This window comes from Vombatus ursinus, unplaced genomic scaffold (genome assembly GCF_900497805.2).
Source record: "Vombatus ursinus unplaced genomic scaffold, bare-nosed wombat genome assembly UNPS02009770.1, whole genome shotgun sequence".
In the NCBI taxonomy this organism is placed as follows: domain Eukaryota; kingdom Metazoa; phylum Chordata; class Mammalia; order Diprotodontia; family Vombatidae; genus Vombatus; species Vombatus ursinus.
The window spans coordinates 18,479,534-18,492,914 of NW_020949548.1; the positions used below are offsets into that span (position 1 = coordinate 18,479,534).

A 13,381-nucleotide genomic window follows, 5' to 3' on the forward strand; every position below is an offset into this window, starting at 1 on the left:
CTGTATTGTGTTTTTGTACGTATTCATCCATTTCATTCATCAGGTTTCGGGGCAAATATTTGGTGGAAATTGTTTCTGACAATTTCTTTGATTTCTTCTTCATCTGTTGTGAATTCTCTCTCATTTAGAGGAAAATCCTGTTGCTATTATCCAGGCACCCTCGTCTATAGAAAGCACTACCTTCACAACAGTCAAGTTAGAGCTTAGTTGTCAGCTAACAACTTAGTTATTAGTTAACAACTTAATAATAAACAATTGAGCAGGGATTAACTGACATCCAGCTGAAAGCAGGGAGAGGATATAAAGTCACGCTCCAGGAAGGAGGAGAGAGGTGAGGTCAGAGGGCAAGGAAGAGAAGCTTTACCCAGAGTTTAATTGGGTACTTGAGACCAGTTAGATTGCTCTGCTTTCCCACTTCTGTCATCTCGGTCAAAGCTAATCAATCATCCTTTTCTGTCTCTGAACTTTAAGGAGGATCCAGCAGCTTCAGACACAGTTCAGTTTACTGAGCACTATAGTGAGTTATATTTCCAGGTTCCTGTGTGCCTCTTCTAGCCCCTAACAGGGCTCTAAGATCTGATGACTTTACACATACCCTACCCTGCCATTCTTAATTTCTAAGCCATCCTGGATTTCATTTATGGCCCCACCCTTCTTCTTCTCCAGAGGCTGCTGCTACCTCTTCAGAGAAATAACAGCAGTAATAAGAGATGATGATGTATATAACACTTTATAACTACAAGGCCCATTACAGTTACCAAATACTTTCACAGTTCACCTTGTCTGGACCATGCTTCCCATCTTATCCAGTCTTCTCACCAGGAGACCATGGCCTTCCCAAAGTAGGAATCTTGTCTTCTACCCTTCCACCCAGTGTACCCAATTTCTGCCTCTTGTTCTTGCTCTGGGATCAATAACCCAATCATACTCCCATTGGTACAAGAAAAGCATGACAATCTATTGCTTCATGGCCCCATTCCCAATCCCCGTGATGGCTCAGATCAAAATTCCCTTGCAAGGCCATCACTGCCTCATATGTTCTATATGTATATGTGGCATAGACCACATAGTTTCTTGAGGGCAGACACCATCTTACTTTTGGGTATGTACTCCCAGTGCCTAGCATAGTGCCCGGCACATAGCTGGCTCTTCAATAAATGTTTATTGATTGGTTTAGTAAATAAAGCCCCAGGAGTCTGGGGAAAGCACCATTCCCAGGCAGATCCAATCAGCAGCTAGAGATAAGAACAAGCAAAGGGACTGGGACTTTTTCCCCCTTTATATGCCTTAGTACAGAGCTGGGCACAAAGCCCATGAGATGTTAAATAATGACTTGTTATTATTGAACAACAATAATTCATAATGAATATCCAATCCTTCTTTAGAGAAGACATGTCTTTGAGTCAGAAAGGTCAGGATTTCCAGTGTAGCCAAGTAAGCAGCAAAGCTGCCAGTTAGCAGGAGAGAGGGGGATACTGGCAACTGATGCAGGCCCCCCAAATCTTCTTGGATCTACATTCAATTTGATATCTCAGGCTGTGTGCTCACAGAGCTACCATCCTCTCATCTACTGGCTGAGGCAGTTTTAAGATACATTAATATAAGTTCGGTGAACAGAATGGCGTTATCAACTCCCATGGGTTCAATTATTGTCTCTATGCATAAAATGCTCAGATTTATATAGCTAGCTCCACTTTCTTTCCCAAGTTTTTGGCCTGCATCACCAACTGCCTATTAAATATTTTCACTGGATGTTCAGTAGGCATATTAAACTCAACATTGTTCAAAATTGCACTCATTATCTCCTTCTAGCCCCCGCTTCTTCCATCACCCTTGAACCCATCCTTCTTCTTAATTTCCCCATTTCTTTTGTGGGCACTACCATCCTTCCAATCAATAGGCATTTATTGGGTGACTTCTGTATGGCGGGCCTGGGTTAGCCACTGGAGATACAGAGACAAAAATGAACAATTCCCTACCCTTAAGCACATGTTTGAGAATCTGGAGTTATCTCTGACTGCTCAATCACCCTTGGCGCTCCCCACCCCCCCATAACCAGGTAGTTGCCAAGTCCTGTTCATCCTACCATAAAAACATTTCTCACATCTTCCCCTTTCTTTCCACTGACGCATCCACCAGCTAGTTAAGGCCCTCACCACCTCACCCCTGAACTATTGTAATAACTAGTGTCTCTTTGCCTTTAGCCCCTCTTCTCTTCAACACACCCTCCATGTAGTTGCTAAAGTCATATTCCTTAAACACTACTTGACTGTGTCACTCCTCTGTTCAATAAATCCTAGTGGATTCCTGTTTTCAGTTGTTCAGTCATTTTTAAGTTGTGTCTGACTCTTCATGACCCCATTTGGAGTTCTCTCGGCAGATACTGAAATGGTTTGCCATTTCCTTCTCTAGCTCATTTTACAGATGAGGAAACTGAGGCAAATAGGGGGAAGTGACTTGTCTAGGGTCACACAGCTATTAAGTGACTGAGGTTGGATTTGAACTCAGGTCCTCCTGACTCCAGGCCTGGCAGTCTATCCACTGTACCACCTAACTGCCCTTATTGCCTTTGGCTCAAAATACAAACATCACAACTTGGCTCTAGCCAGTATTATTGCTCTCCTTTATGCCAGACTGGCTTTCTTGTTGTTGCTCACATGTGCTATTATATCTCCCATCTCCTTGTGCTTGCACAGGCTGTCCACCATGTCTAGAATACATTCCTTTCTCATCTCTGCCTCCCTTCAAAGTTCAGCTCACCTCTTATATAAGTCTCACCTCTTATATAAAGGCTTTCCTGACCCTCTCTGCCCTCCCAGCTTCTGGGTGCCTCTAACCCAAATGACTTTGTATTTATAGGGGTAGGGTTTTGGATATATAGGGATTTCAGAGGCTATTTAGTATCAACTCCTCACTTTACAGATGAGGGAACTAAGAACCAATATATTTTGTATTTACTTCTAGCTGTACGTGTTGCTTTCCTGCTAGAATTCAAACTTCGAGAGGGTGAGGAATTCTTCCTTTTTGTCTTTGTATCCCTAGTGTTTAACCTAGTGCCTGACACACAGAAGTCACAAAATAAATGCTAACTGATTGATCGATAGTCCTAGAGTACTCTGCCTTGGTGAGATCACAGGTTGAGTTCTGTGCTTATTTCTGAATGCCATATCTCAATAAGGACTCTGGCATACGTTAGGGAAAATCCAAAGAAAAGTGAGGATTGGAGACTATGCATTATGAGAATCATTGAAGGAACTGAGTGCCTGGGAGGAATGTATTAGCTTTCTTTGTGTATTTGAAGGGAGGTCATGTGGTAGGATTAAAGTTGTTCTACCGGGCACCAGAAGGCAAATGGGTGGAGGCTAAAGAGATGTAGAGTTGTGCCTAATGAATGAAAAAAATCCCAAAGATTAGATAGGACTAAAACTAGAACGTCTCAGGAGGTGGTGAGTTCTGTTCAATGGAGGTCTTCGGGGAGAGGTGGATGGCCATTTAAGAAAAATCCTTTATTGATGCTATTTTTTCATCTCACTGTCGCTTCCTAGGAGGATTGTTAGGTGCCTTCTTCCATTCTCTTCCCATTAAAATGATGTGATCTTTTATACTGAGATTACAGATCCACTTGGAGCTTGTTCTAGTATGTGGTGTAAGATGTTGGTCTACATGTAATTTTCCGCAATACTTCTCTCCGATTTTCCCAGTAGTTTTTGTCTAATAGAGTATCCTTGGCCCAGTAGTTCACGTTCAGGTTATAGGATCATAGAGGTTCTTTGGTTTATCAAACACTAGGCTACTGTGTTCATTTGCTTCTGGGTCTTGCTTATCTCTCTTCTCCAAATGACTATTTATGGGGAGTTTGTAAGGGGGCATTCCTACTCAGTAAGAGATTTGATTAGATATTCTAAGATCTTATCTGACTCTGAGGGTCCAAGTTTCTATGATTGTCTTGGGGAGTTATAAGAGTAAGTGAAACTTGATGAATTCATTAGTCTCATAGCCTGAGAGCTTCTTGGAAGCTTTGAAGATCTTTAATATTTCCAGGAAGAGCTGCTGCCCAGAGGTCCTGACTTTGCCAAGAAGAAGTTTAAACCCTAGAGAGGGAAGAGTGGAGGAGGCTGTTCCCAGCTAGTGCCCCTAGCATTTAGTTGACATCTGTTATCAGAGAGTTTGCTCCAGATGGTGGAGCTGGGAAACCTGCTTCCCAGGGCCAGCAGGACTGCTTCTTAATAGACAGCTAAGGCAAGCAGACGTGAGGCTGTGTGTGCATAGGCACACATGCATACCCCATGACTGAGGCCTCCAGAATGGCTCCTCCAATGGCACAGATCACAGTCTGCCTTATGTTCTAACATCTCTCTGCCACAACGTGAAGACTCAGAGGGTGAGCACTAGCTGTGATTCATCTTTGGCTCTGCCATAGCTGCTAGCACAAGACCCCTCAATATGGTGAGCGCTCAGTAAATGTTTGCTAAATGAATGCAATATAGCTTTGTACCCACCTAGAGCTGGGGAATTTCTCTTTCTGAAACATCTACCCTACAGTACACTCCTCATTTTCTCCACTTCCAAGTAAAGAGGATGATCATGAAGGCTTTCCTCAATTCACAGATCAGAAAACTTGGTCACAGAAGGTTTTCTCTACTTACCCGAAGTCCCAGATATCAGTAGCATCCACACCAGCAGTGGCACACAGGACTTCTACTAATTTGAGAATCAGCTTCACCCAGTTGGGTCCAGGATACAGGGACCAAGAGATCAAAATGGTCGCTTCCCAGGACTTTTAGGGTACAATCAACATTCCTCCCAGGTGCATTATGCTCCCTTATCCCAGTCTTGTAAAGAAGCACTAAGCTCAGGGAAAAAGGGCTCAGGAGGATGGGTAGAAAGAACAAAAGTGATAATCCTAGCTATTATACGTGGCTATTTACCCTAGCCCTGAGCCAATGACCACCTGCCCAACTATGTTAGGTTCTGACATGTCAACTGCTCCATGTGACCATTAGTCATACAATACATTGAAAATAAGAGCAGGTGGCCATTTATTATTCCAGTGGACTGATAAGACTGGTGATAAAGAAGACCCTCCCCCACAATCCTTCCTGGTAGAGAGTTGGTAGACCAGAGGTAAGAAATGAAGCATATTTTGTCACATATGGTCAGTGTATTAATTTGTTTTGACTGTAATTATTTGTTACTAGGGAGGAATGTGTGCGTGTGTGTGTGTGTGTGTGTGTGTGTGTGTGTGTGTGTGTGTATGGAGGGTAATCATTGGAAAGACAGTAAAACAACAAAGACTAGAAAAGTGACTCAGAGACCTTCTGGTCCAACTCCATCATTTTAGCGAGGAGGATGTTTTGACCCAGAAAGGGCAAAGGACTTCCTTTCAGGTGAGCTGTAGGAGATTCCCAGCTAGAATCATAGACTTGTAGATTCCTGTCTGGCAGGAGGGGATTTGGGGGACTATCTCATCCCCATCTAGATGGAGGAAAATTCAAGCATGAAAAGTAGAATTGCCAGCCTAAGAGCTTAGGTCTTCTGGCTGCATATAGCCCTGTTTCCACCACACTACACTGCCTATCTGTGATTTGGTCAACCTGCAGGGACAGTGATTACTCAATACATAATAGCAGATTTTAATGATTGCAAAGTTCTTTACATATAGTATCTCATTTGCTCTTCACACCTACAAAGTAAGGGTTACATGTTTTCTCATTCTCATGTTTCAGATACAGAAACTGAGGTTCAGAGACATTAACTCACTTGTCCACGGTCATGCAGTGAGCAAGTGTCACAGGCAAGATTTGAACCTGACAAGTCTGGTACTCTATCTAATAGGTCTCCCTCTCCCCCCACTCCAGAAGGAAGAAAGAAGGAGAAAGGAGGAGTCAGACACCCAGGACACCTGCCTAAGTCATTGAAACAAATCCCTGCCACAAGGAGGCTCCACTTACCCATCCGAGAGGACGCCCTCCGCGATCTCGCACACCAGGACAAAGAGCAGCATGAAGGTGAGGATCCAGCGAAGGTTGTGACCAGGGAAGTGAAGCCATGTGCTATGATGGATGTGAACTTTTTCACTCTGGCTGCCCCATCCTGAAGAGAATGAACGTCTCAGTCACAGACCCCAGAAATGGTGAAGGCACAGTTTCATGTAGATCAGTGTGCAGATATTGATGTAGATGATTGAATGTAAGCTCTTTGAGGGCAGAGACTGTTTCACTTCTGTTCTTATATCACCAGTCCAAGCCCAGTGCCAAGCTCATAGTAGGCACTTAATAATAATAATCAGCCTCTTTTAGGTTTGCAAACTGCTTTACAAATATTATCTCATTTTATCCTCACAGTGACCTTGAGAGGTAGGTACTATAATTACCCCCATTTTACAGATGAGGAAGCTGAGGGCTAATAAGCTAGCAAAATAACTAATACATTTCTGAGGTCACATTTGAACCCACTACTATCTTGACTCAGGGTCTGGTGCTCTGTCCAATTCACTAAGTAGCTGCCCTAATAAGACTTGTTAATCAATTGGTGGTAAATGCATACTTGGATGAATCGATCGTCTGAAACTGATGATTTCATTAGGATGAGGAATTGTCCACTGCAGGGACTCCCTCCAGCAATGCAGATTGGTAGCTGTTATGTAACTTAGGGCTGTAGGTAGCTGCCTGGAAGCCCTTAGAGATTATGGGACTTGCATAGAGTCACATAGCCAGGATGTGTTAGAGACAGGACTTCGATCCAGCGCTTCCTGATTCTGAGGCTGCCACTGATACACTTTCCTGTGTATCAGTACTATGAGAGATGCTTAAAGATCACAACGACCACCACCACCACCATCACCACCACCACCATCATCACCAACACCACCATCATCATCATCATAGCTAACATTCATATAGCATCTACTATGTGCCAGATGCTGTGCTAAGTGCTTTATCAAAATTAGGAACTAGGAAATAGTCTGGATAAACAGTTATAGACCTAGAGTTTGGAACCTTGAGTTTGAATACTGTCTTTGCCATGTAACTCTTGGGTGAGTCACTTGCCTTTAATGCTCAATTTAATCCTTTGTAAAAGGAGGTACCTAGACCAGATGGTTTTGAAGGTCCCTTCTGGCTCTGACATTCCAGGTTCTCAGTCCTAGGTATTACATTCTATGTTCTAAATTTTAGTTTCTTCCAGCTCTAACATCCTATAGTTCTATGTTCCTACTATGTTTTAGGTTCTAATTCTCTCTCCAGCTCTGACATTTTGATTCTATGAATGTTGAAAACCTGTTGTTCTCTCATATGGGGCTCCCTGAAATAATAACACTTCAGATTTCATTTTTCTCATAACTATCTGATGAGAGAAGCAGTACAAATACTATATTATCACATTTTACAGATGGGGAAATTGAGGCTTAGCAAGGTTAAGTGACTTGCCCAACGCCACACCACCAGTATATGTCAGAACTGGGAATTGAATTCAGATCTTTGGACTCTAAGTCCTGGACTTAGATTCCACCCCACTCCACTAGAAGGGAGCTGCAAATCCTCTTGGAAGGATTGGAAGTGGGGGAGACATTTAGGAAAAGAGACATTTCTAGGAAAGATAAGAGTGACTAGATGGTGGCAGGATATAAAGACACACGTAGACAGTATTGAACATAGGGTCTCCAGGGTGACATTACTCACACAGAACCTATGTGCTGAATGTCTTTTTTTTCTGGTATGTATGTTTAGTTTTCTCTTCTCTTATTTTTACCAACCTGTATAGTAAAAGAAGTTTCCCTGTCAGGAAAGGGATTAAGCTTCCTCTGGTATGTAAATCAAGGCTTGGATTTAGTCTTAGTTCTTAGCTGCTTGGTAAGGGTGCTTATTCACAGACTTTCAGAGTTGGAGGGGACTCAGATTGCACCTAGTCAAACCTGTACTTGAACAGGAATGCCTCCTACAAAATGTCTGATAAGAGGTCATCTAGCTTCCATTTGAATATTTCCAGCATTGGGGAACTCACTGCTTTACAAGGCAACCCATCACATTTTTTGACAGCTCTAGAAGTTAGGAAGTCTTTCTTACTCTGAGCTGAAATCTACCTCTACACATTTTCTATCCTTTGCCTCTAGTTCTTTGGGTGGCAAGAGAAATTCTTGCTAAAACGCTTTGCCAGCACTGATCTCCTTGATATGGATGCTTCCTTCCATTGATGCAGATGGCAAGTTATCTCTGCCTGTCTGTCCTGTGTGACTCCTGTCCATGTCCTCCAAGAAATTTGTTACAGGAAATGGGTCTGCCCAACATTCTGGGAGCCTTCTTCCAAATCTCTTAACATTGCATGGATACCAATGGATACTTGGGTTACCCACTGGTTCTATTCCTCACTCTGGCTAGATGACCTATGTATCTCTTTTCCTTATTGTCCATTTCTATAGTGCCATCCTTTATATTGCTTCTCCTTTATAACTCCTCTTCTGTAATGTGTTGCAACTTACTCAAGCCCACCACACATCTCTTAATTGCCATTTTGGTGGCTTAACCTCAATTCTTTGGAGACTGTAGCATTCCAGTGACCTATAACCACACAATTTCATCAGGAGAATATTGGTATTTAAAAAGGTGGTGCTTTGTTTCAAGGGGGAGCTTGGTCACTAAACAAAAGCATCCATAAGGCATATTATTGAGAAAATATATGATTGATAAATTGGGTTGTCCAGGCAGGTGGTGAGGGTCAGGGTCAACAGATGAACAGTCTGAGCATCCCACTGGAACCCACGCAATGTACAAAGAACTACAGGAAAGCCTCCAATATAGTGAGTGGAGAGCTGGAGAAGAATATGGACAAAAACTACATAGCATGAAAAGGCATGAATGGGCTGCAATTTGGAATGATGGAGGGAATACTCCCATTGATGAGATCACAGGACCATTGAAGTGTTACTCCTAGTTTTACTTTTCATCAAGCAGATGATAGCACTTCAAATACTTAAAAACAGTCATATCTCCCTTACGTTTTCTTTTCTCCAGGCTGAACATCATTAGCTTCTTCTAGGAAGATCAGGATTCAAATCCCTCCAAAACAACTTACAAGCTGGGTAAGCTGGATAAGTCACTTCACTTTTCTGTGACACAGTTTCCTCATGTGTAAAATGAAGGTGTCAGGTGGTCTCTAAAGTCCCTTCCACTTCTAAATCTATGATCCTATAGTTGGTTAAAGACAAAAGTCATAAACTCAATTAAAAAAATCAGAAGTATAAATGCTGCCTATATTTACTGACCTACTGAGGGCCAATGCTCACCACCAGGTGTGTGTGTATCATATATATGCAGGGGTGTGTTGGTAAATGTTTAATATTAACAAAAATATATGCATAACACACTTTGAAGTTTAATTTTCCTTATTAACATTTCATCCCACTACTACCTTAAGTCTGGATAATGAACAAAACAATGAATCAAGACTTGACTTGTAGCATAACATTGGCCAATTTCTATGGTAGAAGCATTCACACTGAAAATTTAACTATAGGCTCAAGCCCACTGGAGCTGGCTACAGCATACTCTGCACATATGGTACATCTGATACTTGTGTATTATCAACCGGTGGGAGTTGCATCACTACTCATGTTTATTCAATTTTGTAACACTCGTCTCCCTCTAAAAATGTTGTAGGACATACTTTTTTATTTGAAAATTAAAGTAAAATCAAGATGTTTAAAAGAACACGGACATCACCAACATAACAAAAACACCCTGGCATGTTGCAAAACTTGAGTTGGTGATAGTGACTTATGGAGCAAGCACTGGTACATGCATACCTTCATGCAGTCATATAGTATGAACGTAGACTCAGGAAGCCCTATTGTTACCTAGAAGCAGGCTTAGAAAAATGATCTAGTCCAACATTAACCCTATGGATGAGTCCCTGCTATGACATCTCTAAAAGGGAGCATCTAGATTTTGATTCAGTGTCTGTGCACAAAATATATGCTGATTTAGAACCATGTCCAAAGGGCTATAAAACTGCATATGCTTTAACTCAGTAATAACGTAACGCTGCTAGGTCTGTATCCCAAGGAGACCAAAGGAAAAGGAAAACAACTCATGTTTATATGTACAAATTCATACAAATATGTACAAAAATATTTTTAGCAGCCCTTTTTGTGGTAGCAGAGAACTGGATACTGAGGAGATGGTCATCAATTGGGGAATGGCTGAACAAGTTATGATATATAAATGTGATGGAATATTATTGTGCTATAAGAAATGATGAGGGGGATGATTTCAGAAAAATCTGGGAAGACCTATATGAGTTGATGAAAAGTGAAGTGAGCAGAAGCAGGAGAACGATATGCACAATAATAACAATTGTAAGATTATTAATTGTGAAAGACTTACTAATTGATCAATACAATGAGCTGCCATAACTCCAAAGGACTCATCATATCAAATGCTATCAACCTCCTGAAAAAGAACTGATGGACTTAGAGTCCAGGTTGAAGCTTATTTTTTCCTTTGTTTTTCTTGCTTTTTTGAGGGGGCTGGGGAACATGGCTAATGTGGAAATAGGTTTGCATAACTGTATATATATATATTATATATATAATATGTATATAATGGGCATCATATTTCTTGCTTTTTCAATGGGTAGGAGAAGTTATGAAGGGAGAGAGAGAATGTGGAACTAAAAAAATACAATTAAAAAAAACCCACCAAAATATATGCTACTTGGATACATGCCCAGCAATTGGTTCAATTCTGAAAACCAGGCCTAGCCAGACTATCAGGGCATCTGGATTAACTCTAAGCTTGGGTATAAAGTTAAAAAGGAGGCATTCAGTATGGCTTAATGGGAAAGATCATTTAACTGCGAGTCAATTTGATGGTTCAAGGCTTCATTATGACACTTCTTATTTGAATGACTTGGGTAAGTCATTTTACTTGCGAGTCTCTTTTAACCCATTTGAAAAATGAGAGGGTTATGATCTGTGGCCTCATAGGTCCCTTCAACCTCTGACATAATGACTGTATGGTCACTGATTTAGAGCTGGAAGAGTCCATAGAGGGTAGCTAGTCTAACCCTTAATTTTTTTTAACAGATGAGGAAAAAGAGGCCCAAGGTCACAGGGTTAGTTATTGGTAAAGTGAGCACTTGAACTTAGGTTTCCTGACTCCAACTTTAGGACTATTTCTCTGCATCTAAGTAGTAGTAAGGTACCCCAGGGCACAGGCATTCCCTGATCTAGGTTTCTACCTTTTCCCAAAGCCCTCAGTTCCTGGGAACTTAGTCGAACATGGGACTGACGACATCTCGCTGAGATAAAGTGTTGAGGAGGAGGGGAGGCTGGAGATAACAGCTACCTCCCCTCTTGAAGGCTGTTCTGAGGCTTAGCCAGGACTTGCACTTTGGGAAGAGGGGCAAGTAGGGAAGGAAGAAGAGGGAGACCTTGAATGGCACTGGAGGAGGGGACAGAAAGGCGGCCTGGCTACCTGGGACTTCTCTGGGCCCGCTCTGAGTCCAGTTGCTTCTCACAGAACGAGCTGTGTGGCCCCACTTTCAGCCCAGGAAACCTGAGCTCCCAATTCCCCCCTCTCTCCACTTTCACTGGCCACCCCTCCTCCACATTAACATTACCTGGGGCACTCTGGGGGTGAGGGAGGGGAAGAGGGGGCTGGCTGGACCTCAGAGAAAGAGGGAAGAACCTGTATGTCCTGAAGGAGCTTTCTGGGGTTAAGGGTTTGGGGGTGACCAAGGAAGGTGAACAAGGACCTATGAAAGTTAGGTTCCCTCAGGGGTTAAGGCCCCAGCAAAAGGAGTCTGGGGAGGGGCGGAGGCCAGCGGAGCCGAGGCAGGAACGCAAACAGAGGAAGGGGCTTGGAGCGCACAAAGTGGGGCTGGGAGACGGGAAGAACGAAAGGATACGGAAGAAAACAGACTCGGAGAGGAAGGGCTGCCTGGGGAGAAGCAAGAAGGAGAAGAGGGCGCAAGAAGTGTCAGAGAAGGGCGAACGGAGAAGGGCAGGAGAGCACAGAGAGGCTGGGGATGGCGGGCATAGGGAAGCCGGTGGGGTAGCAGGGAAAAGTGAGAGGAAAGTCCGTACTCCCGCTCGCGCCCCCTCTGCTGCTCCCCTCCCCAGACCCTCCCCAACCCCAGCTCCCCGGCCTGGCACGCTCAGGCTTACCGATGAAGAGGATGGGAAAAGTGATGAAGAAAAGGAAGACGTGTGGGACCACGTTGAGCGCATCCACGAAGCAGCCGTTGTTCAGAACGCCCTGGTCCACCTTGTAGGCGGCCGAGTCGTTCTCGCTGCCGCAGAAAGCCAAGGGCATGGCGGTGCGGGGGCCAGGCGGGCCGGGCCAGGGCTCAGGCTGCGGGCTGCGGGCTCACCAGCTTCCCTCCTACCCTCCCCGCGCCGCCGCGCTCCGGACCAGCTGTCAGCCGGCCCCCCACCCCCGCTCCACCCGCCAGCCCCGCCCAGCCGCTGTGACCCAGCTACCTGAGCTTCCACCTCTGCCCTCACCCCCACCCCACCCCAGCCCGGACCCTGGTGGAGGTGGCACCGGTGTGTGTGTCCTATTTAGTGTGTGTCAGTGTACGCGCGCTCGCGTCTTGGGGGAGGAGGGAGTTTGCAAGCCTCTGTGTGTGCGCGCCCGTGTGTGTATGTATGTATGTGTGTGTATGTGTGTGCGCGCTAGTGTGTGTATGTATATGAATGTGTGAGCGCGTGCAAGGGACTGTATGGCGCGCGTGCGCTGCTGGGTGAATGGAGGATGATCCCAATGGCAATTATATGTGACTCTATCTTTTGTGTGAGTTGGCTTCAGTTTGTGCTGGGGGCGCACTTTCCGTGGGCTCAGTTTGGGCTGGGGGACTGGGAGAGTACTTTGGAGTCACGGGGTTGGGCTGAACCCGGGGCTGCCAAAGAAGCATGATACGAGGGTGGGGCAATTGGCGAAGGTAGAACCAAGGGGCTATTTCTGAGCTGCTGGCTCTCATACCCAGACATTGACTGCCTGTTCCCGAGAGTCGAACGGATAGGGCCCTTTCCCCTCACCGCCCCCCCGACCCCCCTCAAACCCCATCGAGGGATGACCCTGGAAGGAAAGATCCTGAGGGCAATTCGTGCCCATAACTAGTACCCAGACCTGACCCCAGGAAGAAGTCCTGAGAACTACCATCACCCAATCCGGAGAAGAGAATCTCTGGTCACATTATTCTTTGGCCCCCAAATCTTCAGTGGCTCCCTAAGGCATACTAAGGAGAGTCTTTAGAGCCCTTCAAAATGTGGCATCATTGACCCGTTGGATCCTATCTAATATTCTTCCCCTCCACTCATTCTACACTTCAGACGAATTGGACACCCCTGTTCCCAAAGAGTCCAGCACACGCCTAATTAAAG

The 13,381-nt window shown here is 44.3% G+C and overlaps 1 protein-coding gene across 1 annotated transcript in view; it reads right to left on the reverse strand.

The window, feature by feature from the left end:
- Window positions 1-12,314, reverse strand: part of ABCC8 (ATP binding cassette subfamily C member 8) — a 117,730-nt gene extending 105,416 nt beyond the window's left edge. Inside the window, 2 exon segments of the mRNA XM_027852529.1 lie at window positions 5,952-6,093; window positions 12,164-12,314. Coding sequence (XP_027708330.1) covers window positions 5,952-6,093; window positions 12,164-12,311 — 290 coding nt within the window. The 5' untranslated portion in view covers window positions 12,312-12,314.
- Between the last annotated feature and the right edge of the window lie 1,067 nt (window positions 12,315-13,381).